General features: G+C 31.2%; 1 protein-coding gene across 2 annotated transcripts in view; it reads right to left on the bottom strand.

Annotated features, from left to right (window-relative positions):
* Positions 1–3,306: 3,306 nt before the first annotated feature.
* LOC146529258 (organic cation transporter protein-like) overlaps positions 3,307–14,929 on the bottom strand; it is a 43,533-nt gene continuing 31,910 nt past the window's right edge. For both annotated transcript variants that reach the window (XM_085201643.1, XM_085201644.1), the window contains exons 2-7: positions 8,184–8,362; positions 7,420–7,754; positions 6,681–7,001; positions 5,706–6,336; positions 5,315–5,424; positions 3,307–4,775 (exon numbers count right to left, since the gene is read on the bottom strand). In XM_085201643.1, the coding sequence (XP_085057769.1) occupies positions 4,718–4,775; positions 5,315–5,424; positions 5,706–6,336; positions 6,681–7,001; positions 7,420–7,754; positions 8,184–8,362 (1,634 nt within the window). In that variant the 3' untranslated portion in view covers positions 3,307–4,717. The remainder of the gene's footprint in view (positions 4,776–5,314; positions 5,425–5,705; positions 6,337–6,680; positions 7,002–7,419; positions 7,755–8,183; positions 8,363–14,929) is intronic.

Raw genomic sequence — 14,929 nt, 5'->3', positions numbered from 1 at the left:
TTATATTTTTTTTATATATGTATAATGTACATTTCTTCAATTAATATACTGTAATGTTTTTCTTATTTAATTTAATTTATATGTAGAAATTAAAAAATCATATTGTTTTTAAATCTTGACAATCATCAACATTAAAATTTTATAACAGTATATTGTGTAATGTTTCAAGTGTAAGTACGGAAAATCAAAGTCGTTAACATATTTATATGTCTATTAAAATGTTTATAATTGATAACTTGATTTTAATTAGTTATTTTATATACTTAAAACAAGCATTTATCTGACATTCTATGCTTGTTTATTTGACATTTTTCGATATGTTATGCTAATATTAATTTTGTACCCCCTATATATTATAATATCTTCATAAATAATTTAGGCCATGGTCGCAAATTATAGTAAAATTAGTCAAATAATAAACATTCTGTCAATTATTTGGCTAATCTTATTAATAGGCTTAAAAAATAAATAAAATCCGAAATCGCGTCGCAGTCTACACATGCCTGCATAGGTCCCAAACGCAGAAACATATCGACTTATGAAGCACGTGTTTTTAGGTTCCCGCTGTATCCCGTACATAGCAGGGTAAGCAGAAGGAACCTAGTGTAAGACACTCCGTTCCCGTTAAACTTGTGTTACCCACTTTCCGCCCAATTATAGAGCCATTGCCTGTTGAATGGCGGTCCTCAACGCCACGCTTTGCCTCGTTACCACAGTGAGAAAATAAAATGTTAAATATATCATTTCCTTGAGTGGGAATCAAACCCAGAACCGGTCGCGTTTACAGTCACACCCTTGTACCAATCCATCCCGCGGTACTAAAAAGATGGCTAGCGTGCTCGGTCTCCCTTGGACATACACAAGTCGAGCAGGCCGGAACATAAAGTCCCATTACAAGGCAGTTCACAATGACCCTGGGTCTTTGTACTCATAATAAATAAAGTAACATTTACGATTTCGTATCGAAAGATACTGACAGTAAGAATATTTGAAAATTTCAATGAAAAAGCCCTTTTAGGAACGACCCGGATGAAAGATTATTGTTACAAAAAAATGTTTTACCATTTACTTTAATGTAAAGTGATTAGAGAGCTTATTATTTTTTTTTTGTCTAGTATTAGTCTATATTATAAAAATACATAATAATTAATTTATTATACTTAACCGAAAGCATAAAAAATAAGTTGTCAACATTGAAATAATGAAAATATTATACCTACGTTTTTAATTATTTATTTTAAGTGTAAAGTTTTTATAAAACCTACCAAAATAATAATATAATTATTCAGTAGCTTCTCCCATATAGTATTTACACAGACTAGATTCTAATCTATGTAACGGTGGTATTTTCATACGTTGCATTATACTTGCAGTGTGCACTGCATCTCGAAACAGATTATTTATATAGATCTACAATAGTGCATTGTATTGTATGTTTTGTATGATGCGGAATGCATTTACTATTCGATTTGAGAATCCCATCACATACAAAGGTTTCCAATGTAGGCATAGTGGTAGAAGTAATAGATAATTTTACCATAGCTAATGTACTTGCAAGCAAGTAGGTACTTGTGTAAAAAATATTTTTATATAATATTGTCTTACTTTAGTAGGTAATTTATTGCAAAAACGTAATTAACATTTCCTGTTGTATAATTTTAGTAGAACTATATTTTAAAATCTTTTAAAACTGTTGACTTCCATATATGCTTATATAAAATTTAAATATTAGGTTCTATATTGACATCCAAATCACGTTCGGTGACGTTTCGGTCACCACCGTTACCGACATTTTGTAATTGTCGGCGAGAATGCGCCCGCGCCGCCCTAGACGATGTCAATGTCCCGTATAATAATTAGCGTTCAAGAACATCTCCGTAATGAGGATCTGAAGCTTGACCTGGATTCTAAGATTAACTTATTTACTTATAAGGTAATCGCATACTTAATTATTTTCTTATACGCTTTAAGCGTTCAGGCATAATTTTATTCTATTTATATTATGCAACGTGAGTAAAGTTTGTACTTATTTAAATAAACATTAAGAATTAATAAGCTATGCGAGTACATAAATTAGGTCTAGAACAAAGATGTTACTGGTCGTAACTCGCAAACTAGAGAGGAGACGTATGAAAATTTTAAATATTCCATTATATGATATTTATTCTGTAAAAAAAATATTCAAATCTCAAAAAAAAATATTTCCTCTAATTTTGAAGTCTTAGAGTTCTGCAACATATGTCTTAGAAATTTAATGTTGTAATGTCATCAGAAAATGTTCATAAAGCTAAACAACTTTTCTTATTATATTTAAACCTTCTGAATATACAATCAGCGTATTGTGTTGCGTCATGCAGCAAGAGGACAAGGTCTGACTGTAACCTGATGGTTGTGGGGTTAATCCCTATGCGTTTTAGTTCCCCGCTCTGGCAAGACAATGCGCGGCGCGGCGTTGAGTTCCGCCACACCACACGCAATGACTCGAATTTCAACGGAAAGAGGAGCTATTTTGCTTCTACGTTTCTCAGTGTACTCTGCTATGAAAAGAACTAAATATGGCAATTGCTCTGTTAAAAATATTTCTTTAAATTTGTAAAGCATCATTTTTATTACTAATTGAATGATCCATAATGATTACTCAATGAATGTTATACGGCACCTGTTTATACAGCATAACTACCTGAGTGACCGCAGCAAAGTATGCAAGATGGAGGTTATTATGTGATCATAGAAATGATCTAAGTGATCATAGAAATTATATAAAAGTATATGAATGTAACGTGACGTTTGTGGGTTCGATCCCCACTCGAGGAAGTGAAATATTTATTTACGTTTATATTTTCATTACTTAGCTCTGATCTCGAGAAAAAAGATTGGCTTTTAATAAAATTAGGAAAGTGATTTTTTAGGCGAAAATTACGTTCATAGATAATTCTATAGATTACCAGTTGCCTTGTCCCTGCCCTCTTCGGAAGTGAAGAGATGACTTTTTTTTTGTGAGGGACTCAAAGGGAGCTTTGGAACTTAATGATAAGACACTCAACAACTTTAAATTAAATGATATTATTTAGATGAGTGGCAGACAGAGGAAAAAAATGAAAACTGAGAAAATTGAAAAGTATATTTTATTATTTAAAATAACATTATCAAATTTAATCGATTATTTCTTATTTACATTTTAAACTTAAACTCTTTTGTGTATCACAATATCTTTTATTTTTAATCTAATTAGATATTTCTAGGGGATTCTATTAGGAAAATGTTTCAGACAGCGTTCTTTATGTTTAATGAAATAAAATACTTATGATATTTTTAATGTTATATATATTTTAATCTTTATACATCTAGTACTAATTAATTGTGGTAACTCTACGTTTTCCGTTTTTTCTATTATTTCAATAGGGTTTTGGGCTTGTTGGTGGTGCTCTCTCACTTAACTCAACTAATATAAATTTTCTTCAGTTTGAATCATAAAAACCATATTATACAATCCGATATATTAAATTGTGCTATAACATTGTCAATATTATTATTAATTACATTCTATGTATTACGTATCGACATGTTACTGATAATTAGCAATTATTGTCTTTTACATTAGAATTAATAATTTAATCAATATGTTAAAATTAAATAATATTTATATTTTATACATGTAGTATTTTTGTATCACATTGTATCTTGTATATGAATAGTAATTGTATAACCACTAATAATTGAAAAAATAAACTGAAGAATACTTTTCACGTCTTGATTGTTGTCGGCGTATACTATACTATAAAACTTAATTACAACAATGATAATGTATATATGTATAAGTACAGCCGCCCTTTGTTTAGATAAAGATATAAAAATAATTATAAACTCTATTCAATAATAAAATTATAAATAATCATCCTAAAAACGTAATAAGAATTATAGACAGTCGTGGCGCAGGGACAGAAGCGTGCGACTGTAAAGGTGCGGCAGATTGTGGGTTTGATTCCCACTTGAGGAAGCGAAATATTTAATATTTTTATTTTCTCGCTCTGGTAACGAGGCAAAGCGCGGCGTTGGGTTCCGCTACTCAACACACAATGCCTCTATAATTCAGTGGAAACTGAGGAACTTATATTGGAACGTATCTTAACTACACTAACAAAAAGATAATTACAACAACAACTGTATCGTAAAAAAATCAGAATAGTATCAATTGATTTATCTTCAATGATTCAACACAAGATGTCGCTACTGGTATTATGTTTAGTCAAGAGTGGCGGCTTGCTATAAAATAATATGTGTCTTATAAAAGTTACATACAATATTTTTTTACATACATTTCAAATATAATATTAAAAATATAATTTTGTACACTTAAATTTATAATTTTTATTCAAATAGGCGATATGCTTTAGAAGTAAGGCAATACTTAACTACTACAAAAAACTAAAAGGTATACTTCTATTATTTATCTATTTATTTTATAAATACCTAATATAGGCACAAATAAATAAAATAAAGTACATCGTTAAAGACAAAGTTAATAGTTATTTTACACTAGAAGACATATAATAAAAAGGACTTCTTTTATCTGCAAGTTTCGTTTGAACTAAAAATTAATTTACATGCTAAGTCATTTAAATACAAAGAAAATTCACTTTTGTTTCATCACATAACGTATTTCATAAGTTACTTTTCATTTGGCAATTTTTCCAATGTTCACCAAAACACGTAACAACTAATGCCCTCTATCATCAGTAGATGTAAACGTTCCATTGCATGTAGAGTTTGACACCCTGAAATTAAACATCTTAACTACAATGATTGTAAATAGAATTTATTGAGTCCAAAACGGCAAAATTGAAGAAAAAAAAGCATTTATTATGGAGTCTTTTAGACTTAATAAAAACGGCAGAGAGAGCCATTACACTATATTATAGTGAATTAAATTAAATTAGTAATAGTTTCAATAATAGCTTAACTTTTATTCCTATTCTTAACAATCATCAAATTAAAATTTTCAATCAAAATAAGATATAGAGTTGAGGCCATCATGGTGATGTGGTATGTAAAAAAAAATAACTGTCTATCTACACAGTTCCTGATTTCCACTTGGAAGATTGAATTATTTTAATTCCTCCTCTCTGGTATACAAGGCGGCCTTGACTCCCACGTTCCTCCACTGAATAGGTAACAGGTCACCATATAGTGACGAACAATATCTTAAACTTAGGTAAAATGGAGAATTTTGACACTAGGTTCTTTCTGCCAATCTCGTTTCATACGGTGTATTCCGCATGCTCTGTCCGGCTTGAAGTTGATAAAAATGACTTACGTTTTAGGTTTTTTGCATACTCTTGTGTCAGGTAATAACAAAACAATAGTACCGCCAGCGGCACTCAAGGCTGCTATCGTGACCATTGGTAAATGTTCATTCAGTTTGGCCTACAAAAACAGTATAGTATGAAAGATGAAGAGCAAAATTGAATTATAATAAAGGTAAATTAATGGAGCATTCTAAATATTAGCCTTTAAATCAGTAGTGTACTCGTCAAATACTTATTTACGAAAACGTAATCTACGTCAAACGTAAATTACGTTTTCGTAAATAAATCATCTTATATGATTCTGTTTAATATTATAATATGAATGTAAATGTTGATAGCTAACTTATGTTACACTACAAACTTGAAAGAAAAATTGAAAACGCAGTTTTTTATTCTTACCAGTTCCCATAGATATGGTATACAAATTAGTGCTAAGCCCGAAGCTAATTGACTGGCGCCAACTCCAAGATTTCTTATCACTGTAGGATAAAGCTCGGCAGTAAATATTGGTAACATAATATTTGTTGATGCGATCGCGAATTTACCGACCATAAGGCAAGTTATCATAATCCAGGCGTCGTTAAACGACATAGAAAGCAGCTCACTCGCGACACACGCCGACCCACAAACTATCATCGTAATAAATATAGGTATGCGTCTTCCAGCCTTAAATAAAATGGGAATACTCGAAGCTATGGCGGGCACTTCTACTACGGCTAATATTATTGACGTATGATGTAAATTGCCCAAATTAAACTTTCCAATATTTAATAATAATCCATAGTATGCGATGGTCATCGAGAACCAAATCAAGAACAGACAAAATGTTCTCTTCAATAAGTATCCTCTGAAAAGCATAAGTACACTTGGTTCTTCTGTCACATTTTCATTTTTATGGAGCAACAACATCTTGTCTAAATCCGCGATGTTATCCCTTTTGTTGAACTTCGCTGCCTTTTCTATTATCACCTTAGCCTCTTGTGTTCTACCCATACTTATTAGCCATCTTGGAGACTCTGGTAAGACGAACCTGATAAGTAATAAAAAATATAATTTATTTCAATATACTATATAATTATATAAAGTATTTTATCAGAGTTTAAACAAAGAAAACTATTAGATACAAGTCAAATAATTGAGCTGTTCAATGCTAAGTTAAGAAGTGAAGTATCAAGATAATTTATGAGTTCTGTTTGCAACACGCAACATGCAAGCGATTTATTTATTAAGCGTAAGTAGTTACTTAGTATTGCAAACAATATATTACCATTCGTCTACTTTAAATGAAATCATGCATATAATTGTACATTTAATATTTACCCTAATTGTGCATCTATACATAGCTTATTCATAGTTATTTGAAAATTAAATTACCATAAAAGAAGAAGTAAACATCCCGGTACGGAGAGAGCTAGCTGCAAGTCTCTCCAATTCGGCAAAACCATAGATAGTAATGACACTATTATATAGGCCAATGGCAGTGGGAAGAAATTGCAAACTCCTGCAATAGTCACCCATGAACCACCTACTAATTCTACAGCGAGGACGAATGCTGCGTAGACCACAGACACTGATACCAGCCCCATGACGAGTCTTACAATCACATATTGTAGGTAAGTTCGCACCAGTAGAGATATGATAGCTAAAGCACTCTGTGCTATCATCATACCCATCAATATCCTTTTTCGGCCAAATCTAAAAAATACAATATTATTATTAGCATAATTTTAGAAATAATTTTTATCTGCTTTTTAAGATAATTTTTATCTGTATTTCACAGATAAAAAATATTAGGAAATAAAATTAAACCTACTATTACGGGCAAGTGTTATAGTAATTTAAACATTTATGATACAAAGTACAAGTTAGGGAATTGCAATTGTTTTGACTCCAACTAAAGACAATGATTGTGGCATCAAAATCCTATCAAAAGTCACTTAATAATTTATAATAAAATATTTTCTTGATCCTTATTAATCTTTTTAGAACAAAGTATGGCGTTACTCTTGACCACATAATATGTCATTAACAGAGCAAATAGGTTTTCTATTTATACCGCAAAATGCGGAAACTATGTAAGTATTTATAAACATGTTAGACATATTAAACATACTTATCAGAGATCCATCCACCCAATACTCCTCCAGCACCTACACCGATTAAGAAAACGACTTCTGCCAGATTTGTCATAGTGGCGTTATCGCAAACGAGGTTCCATTCGGAGATAATAGTATTACCGACTTCTGATCGGTCAAAGTCCCACTCTGTGCATTTATGAAAAGAATCCAGAATAGGTGCTGTGCTATTTAAAATGCTTTCGGCTGAAATTCCAGGGGGTAAATCACGAACGTAACAAGCGTCTACTGGTTGGCTATAGTTAATCCATAAATCAAGTGGCAAACTTGACAGGTTGTCTGGTCGTCGACACCAAAATTTTGTTGCTTTTGCCTGAAAATTACATATGTATATTTTTAAATATATGACAAAAATAATATACTAATATTTATATTTAATACTTTTATTGGAACAGGCTTAAGCTGTCTGTTAAATGCAAACTTACAGTTAAAACTATATTTGTATTCTTGTTGATTTCTTTAAAATTTACATTAAAAACGACTGGATAAAAAGATATTATCACAATATGTTTATTATATATAAAAAATGTTCTAAGTATATGGGGAAATATCATGATAGTATTATGATTTAAAAATATTAAGTAATAGTTCACTACATAATATAGATAATTATATTTTTAATTTAATTAACATATAGATAATGTTTAGGAGAGGAGAGAATATTAAAGTTTCAAAATATTTTATATTTTAGATGCGTATTATACGAACATGTTTAAGGTAATCTAGTAAGCGTATTACTCACCGTAAATGTAGGTAAATATATGTGGAAGGTACAAGGAAAAGAGAATAAGGAGAGTAGGAAGGTCATAAGTAGTTGCCAACGGCCGTAGTCACCGATGATCGATGAGACCACATCCTTTTCACCGCTGTCCTCATTGGAGTCTTGATGCTTCTCCTTGCTGAGCCCTTGACTGGGGATAACTGGAAATACAGAGAACGTTGATTAATAAATTATTATAAAGTTGTGTTCACAATAATTAATTAAATATATAGTTTTTTTCTACACTACTAAAACAAGAGGAAGTTTGCATTATCGTAAATTTCCGTCTTTCTTTTATTAGATAATTATTTTATGAAAGGCTTGATAGTATTTATCTTGTATGTTCACGAGGCAAACATGTGATACAGTTGTTAAACATGTATAAGGAAATTGCATTTAAAACTTTTTTTATGAAACAATATTTTATTCTAACATTTTTTTGAAAAATTGAAAAAAAAATGTTCACCTAAATATCCTTAAACTACCTTTCCCAGGTGTGGATTGTGGAATAACATTTTTAAAGTTATTGGTATTATGTTTAACTTTGTAGTATAATAATAATTGTACAAATACATAATTGAGATGTATCGAAATCTAAATATGCATATTAAAACAATTGACGACAGTTTTTATTTCTTTCCAAAATGTATGTGATATTGTATTAAGATATCGTTTAAGAGCGATATTAAGAAAGTGAATAATCATATTATTAATTCATATTTACTTCCAATTAGCATGTTCGTCTACGTAGATGACGAAGTATTTTAAACTATATTTGTATTCTATAATCTGTTAGAGCTTAAAACAATGTAAGTTTACTACACCACTAAAGACTTAATCCTAAATGACCTCAAAAGCGTCGTTTTCCTTTATGATCCGATAATAAATTCTTATTTGATTGTTGATATATGAAACTAAATCTCCATAATATATTCGAGCTAGTTCCGGGATATAATTATATCCTAGTGTAATCTGATTACAACTGTGGATTGTTTTTATAAGTAAATCATAATAAGACGAGTTTGCTATTAATCATAGTATGACTTGTGGAACCTAAAAAAAGATTTATCTACGATAATTTTTTATGGTTTTTAAAGAAAAATTTAACACAATATGTTTATTATAATTCTAACCAAGAATATTTCAGTATTCGACATTGATATGTAATTAAATAATTATAATTTGTTTACACTTAGTTAAGTGTATCTTAATTAAACATCTTATATATTATATTTAACAATAGACCCAGAATAAATTTAGATTCATTTGTTTAAAGTTCACCCTAGCAATAATAAATAATCGTAATATGATCTGGTATGTAATATACCTTTAATTGTCCAACATCACTATCTATTAATAGCGTCGCCTAATTAGCCGTACTTTGCGTGTATATGAGAATAAAGTGTAATAAAACTTGCCTTTACTGTGTCGAGCCATACAATTGTGTTAAATCAGTTTTAATCAATCGACAGAGCAACTGTTACGCAACATGCCTAATGATACGGAAAAGTTTACGTAAACGTCGTTAAGAGAGTTGTCCTCTCTGCGTTTGCCTTGGCAATGATCTTCGCGGCGTTAACTAACTGCTACGTTTTTTAATTTGCCTATGATATAATTCTATCGAGGGGCAGGTGGCATGTGGCTCACGTGGAATTAACTAGAATTGAAATTGTATTCGGACCAATTGTTTCTTTAGAAGTTATTAAATTATCGTAAATTAAAAATAAGATTTAAGGTCTTCGTGGCACCATGTGTTTTGTACAATGTTTGTATGAATAAAATAATTCTAATAATATATGACTGCATTAATATAAAACCGCAGCATAAATGAGTAATAAAAATGTCATTAAAATACATTTTCTTGAATAATTATTGTTTTAAGAGTTCCGTACCTGAAAAGAGAAAAACAGAATCCTTATAGGATTGATTACTTTGATGTCAAAATTATTTAACTCGAGATTGCATTTTAGCCAAAAGATACGAGCATTTATGCACGGTTTTTATTATAGATACATAGATTGTATATATAGGGTACTTCTCGAGGACGTATATTTACGAAATACAACTCGCACTTGACCAACATTCATTTGTTGCATAAATTATGAATACATATGTATGATAAATATGAGTGAGTGTATGAAGAATGAGAACGCGTTAACCTCAACAACTTGAAGATGTTGACATCATTGAACTAGGTAGCATCCCAAAGGACAGCTGTCACGAGCACACTCTTGAGGATGTCTTTATGAATGTAACCCAGATATTTTAGAGAACAGATTAAATTAAATATATGTTGCCTAACGTTATTTTTTTTTTATAAAAAATGCTTATTTTGCTAGTGTTTTCTTTCGGCATCAAAAAACCAGTAGCCAGCCAGTCCATCATGCGCTCCAGAAAAAAGATTTTTGTCTTCAAAAGAACGTCAACACACACAAACCATTCATGTTCTTAAAATATTCTTAGATACTTAACAAGTGTCAGTCAGTAAACACTGGTTAGAAAGGAAAAAACTATTAACACAAAGGAAACTATATTTTGCGTAATTCCGGTTATGTTCAAATTAACATGTGGCAGTACATTGTGAGGCATCGTCGGTAACGTAGGTAGTTCTTTATACTGTAAGGTGTTTAGAGGTTTTGTCTAGACATATTTTCTTGGGGTGCCTTGACTTTAGTTTTGAGCACATCTGTTCTAAATTATATTTACATTTAGTAATTAAGTAATTAATAGCTGACATGTGAACGTTAATAAAATGAACATACGCATAAAATAGCAACAATTATATATTAAGAAAAATATATGTATGTAAAATATAGGTATATTATGTCGTGTAAATGTTTAATATGACATTGGAAAAGTTCATGTCACTCGAATGGCACGCTAGGAACCTATAAAAGGTATATAATAGACATTTTTTTTGCAATAACTATCTATAAAGTGAACCTTAAACGTTATAGCTCCAATCTTTGTTTCGTTGTTCGTAGACATTGACCTGCTTTCTATATGCTTACTATTACTTGCGCTCTGATGAAAACATTGCAAAAGTAACGATAATAGTACCGATAGATATAATTCACTTATTTTTTATTGGTGCAAGTAATATTAAGGTTCAATAGATTTTAACAGGAAATACAATTTAATTTGCATTCGACGTACGGTGACGAGTTTCCTGGAAAAGTTGTCAAAAAAAAGAACATCAATCTGTTAGCGTTCCGGTCTGTTCATCATCAGCATACAAATGTCATAACCCAACTGGTGACCCATTAAATTAGCTTTTACCGTGTACGCAGGACGCGGCGTTAAGTGACGGTCATTATATTACCGCGGTAACTTTATATCTTTGACTCATCTTTTCACATAAGTCATCTTATGTTGTGCTTGTTTCATTTCTTGGTGACATTATCTAGGTACAATAAGTAAATATATCTTTAAAGTTGTATTTGTAATGTAAATAATTCATCTTTACATTTCAACGCGATAAATCCATAGAGTTGATTTACATTCAAATACCATTTAGGGGAAATTTGCATACCAGTATTAATAATAAGTAGGTATGTCTGGGTTTGTACAGTTAACCAACAACTAGAGTAAGGGCGGTGTTTGGTTTCGACATCTAACACGTACCTAATGTCTCAAAAACGGACGGAAGGTGTAGGACGAAGTGACCCATTAGTTTTTTTATGAATCACTAGTTTCTTTCTGCGTAATCTGGAGATTAGTAATACTACTAGATTTTTTACTATTCTATTATATATACTAAAAAACTATTAGGTTTTGAGGCCTCTCGTGGCGCAGAGGCTGGGCAGGTATGACTGTAAAACTGGTTGTGGGTTCGATCCACTGGAGGAAATGAAATATTTATTTAAATTTGTATTTTCATTTCTTCGCTCTGGTTTCGTGTCAAGGCAAAGCGCGGCGTTGAGTTTCGCCACTTAACACGCAATGCCTCCAGAATTTCAGTGAAAAAAAAAACTAATAGTTTTTCTTATTACAATTTAGAGTTTAGCATAGATCGGAAACATAAAAGTCACTTATTATAGATAGTGTGATAAAATTCCTAGATTCATGTAGTAATTCTTATATTAAGTGGATGATAGTTGCGTGAGGCGGGCGTCGGCTGGGGGACGTCTCCGGAAGCGAATGTGCTCAATGAAATTGATTCCCACTCGGTCACTGTTCTGGTTACTCACAAGTGTGTATAGTTACGTGAAAATTCTATTTAGATACTAGTATATGACTTTATTCTATAATATAATAAACATTCTTGTTGATTATACATAGTATTATTAAGAGTTACATTAGATAGAAACAGTTGGGCAGATTTACATATTTTTCCTTATATGAATGTGTTTTTTTCCAACAAGATGAAATGATTAGATATTAGTTTGAAAAGGCCGATTGATAAGGAAATATAAGAATAAGGTGATATTATTTTCCTGAACACATTATTTCAGATGGAAAATACAGTTTTAAGTGTACCTTTACAATTTACACCTCGCATACAATTTGTTATTAAAAAACAAATGTTTATATAAATAATTTGAAAATGCCATAAGTACGAAAATAAATTTGTTATATAAAATTATTTTAAAGGTTAAGGAAAATGTGATCGATTTTTTTTTACTTTATGATCATAAGCATAACATTTTATATTATGTTGTTTATTTTGAATGCTAAGGAAAATATCTTTAATTTTTACATTTTCATGGTTTTCTAAAAGCGTTGGTGCATATGCATATTAGACTTACAACTTAATAAGCTATTTAACATTAAGAAAACTAAGGATATCACTTAGCCCAGTATGAACTTGCATGTAGAACTGTAGGTACACACATACGTATTTATCAGTCGTTACTTTTTGTTCGTATCATAGTACGTTCGATATTGATAATGACATTGAAAATCATTCCAACGCAAATAGTGGCCTGCTTTATATATAATTCTAGTGTTGAATATATTTATTTTTGATAGAGAATTTTAGGTCTTTAAATATTGAATATTTTGTTTAGCTTCATGTCATTCCGCATACAGCAGGGTAGGCAGAGAAAATTTTATGTTAAGGCATTCCGATCCCCATTTTTCGCCGAATTCTTGAGGCATTTTGTTGAGTTGAGGAACTCGACTCCAGAGCGAATAAAGGAAAATATAAAATATTTTATTTCCCCAAATGGAAATCGAATCCTCAACCTGTCGCGTTTACACCACGATTGGCCTCGAATATGTTATGTATAAAATACTATTGGTAAACACACTGCACTTCTGGTATACCCGATGACTTTGTAGAGGTCAAAACGATAAGGTTATCTATTTGTAATTGTTTATAGGAAAGCAGATACAAGTTCACTTATTACCCTGTGTTATACTAACAGTCTTCGTAGGCATATAATATGTTACAAGCATACATATTGTAGGTATTTTCTGGTATGTTAATATAAACGCATCCAATATTTTTCAGTAGTAAAACGAATTAGTGATTATTTTTTGTATTATAAAAGTATTTTGAAATATAATATCACATTTGAATACACGAGCTTGTACTTCATCAGCAAGTTCAGTTGTTTTATATTGAAATATAATTTAAAACACATCTTTACATATGAGACTAGCGACCCCCTTGCGGCTTCGCCCGCTTTTACTACTGGATTATTCATATAATGTATGTTTGCAAAGCACTTAAGATAATGTGAAAATTAATTAAACCCTAATGCAACCCGCGTTTTCGTAGTTTCAATAAGGATTTTCCAATTGTTTTACACAGCAAGGATTTTTTAGTAGGTACCGTAATTTTGAATCTGTGCTACTAATATTTTCAAGTACTTATCAAAATATATTTAAATGACTATTTTTAGATAGTTAAATGACTATTTTTAACGGAAGAAATTATAAACAAAAACCTACCTACTAATAACTACTACAAAAAATATGAAACCAAATATATCGGGCTGAAATAATACATTCAACTCCAATTATCCAATACGTGCAAACGCATCTAAATCTTCGTTGCTATAAAGGCAGGCGGGTTTTCTTTTTTCGAGCTTGTGGTTAATGCTGAAGAGGGTATTCTGTCCCTGATGAAAAGCAAGCACGACGTGGCTGCCTGTGAGGAAAATTAAATAGAATGCAACGGCCGGAAATCGAACGCGGTCCGGCCCCGTGGCAGGCGAGCATTCTACCACTGAACCACCGATGCGTGTAAGGCAGGCGGGCGCGGCGGACGCGCTTGTATAAGCAAAACGTCGCGGGACGCATGGCGAGTGGCGAGCCGTTTCACAGCAAGGATTTTTTGATATTGTAACAACTTCTACACATGACATACACGACAGTTTTGATCTACATTAAGTGGCCAAAGTAACTAATATACTTATTTATATGCTGAGAGTAAGGGATAAGTGAAACTTGAGTAACATACAGCTGATGTGTCAACGGCGGTATGTGTCAACGATTAAATGCGTTTTACTCTAAAACTATTCGCAATTTCGAAATTGTGTAAAAAGCGAATTTTATCTTCGTTTAACGTAGAAAATTAATAAAGTATTTTAAAGGATAAGGATTAATACCATTATGGAAAAATATCCCTCACAATAAAAAATATATTGAAATTACAATTTTTAGACAGAAATATGATCATAACATATAATTATTCTTAAAAGATACGAATATGCCGTCGCGGACTTTTTTGTAGATCTTATTAAGACGCACAACACTCCAGTACATTATTTTCATGTAGT

The sequence above is a fragment of the Heliconius melpomene genome, chromosome 18 (assembly GCF_056956725.1).
Source record: "Heliconius melpomene rosina isolate 202511_hmr_F chromosome 18, ASM5695672v1, whole genome shotgun sequence".
In the NCBI taxonomy this organism is placed as follows: domain Eukaryota; kingdom Metazoa; phylum Arthropoda; class Insecta; order Lepidoptera; family Nymphalidae; genus Heliconius; species Heliconius melpomene.
This window is presented reverse-complemented; position numbering and strand designations above follow the sequence as displayed.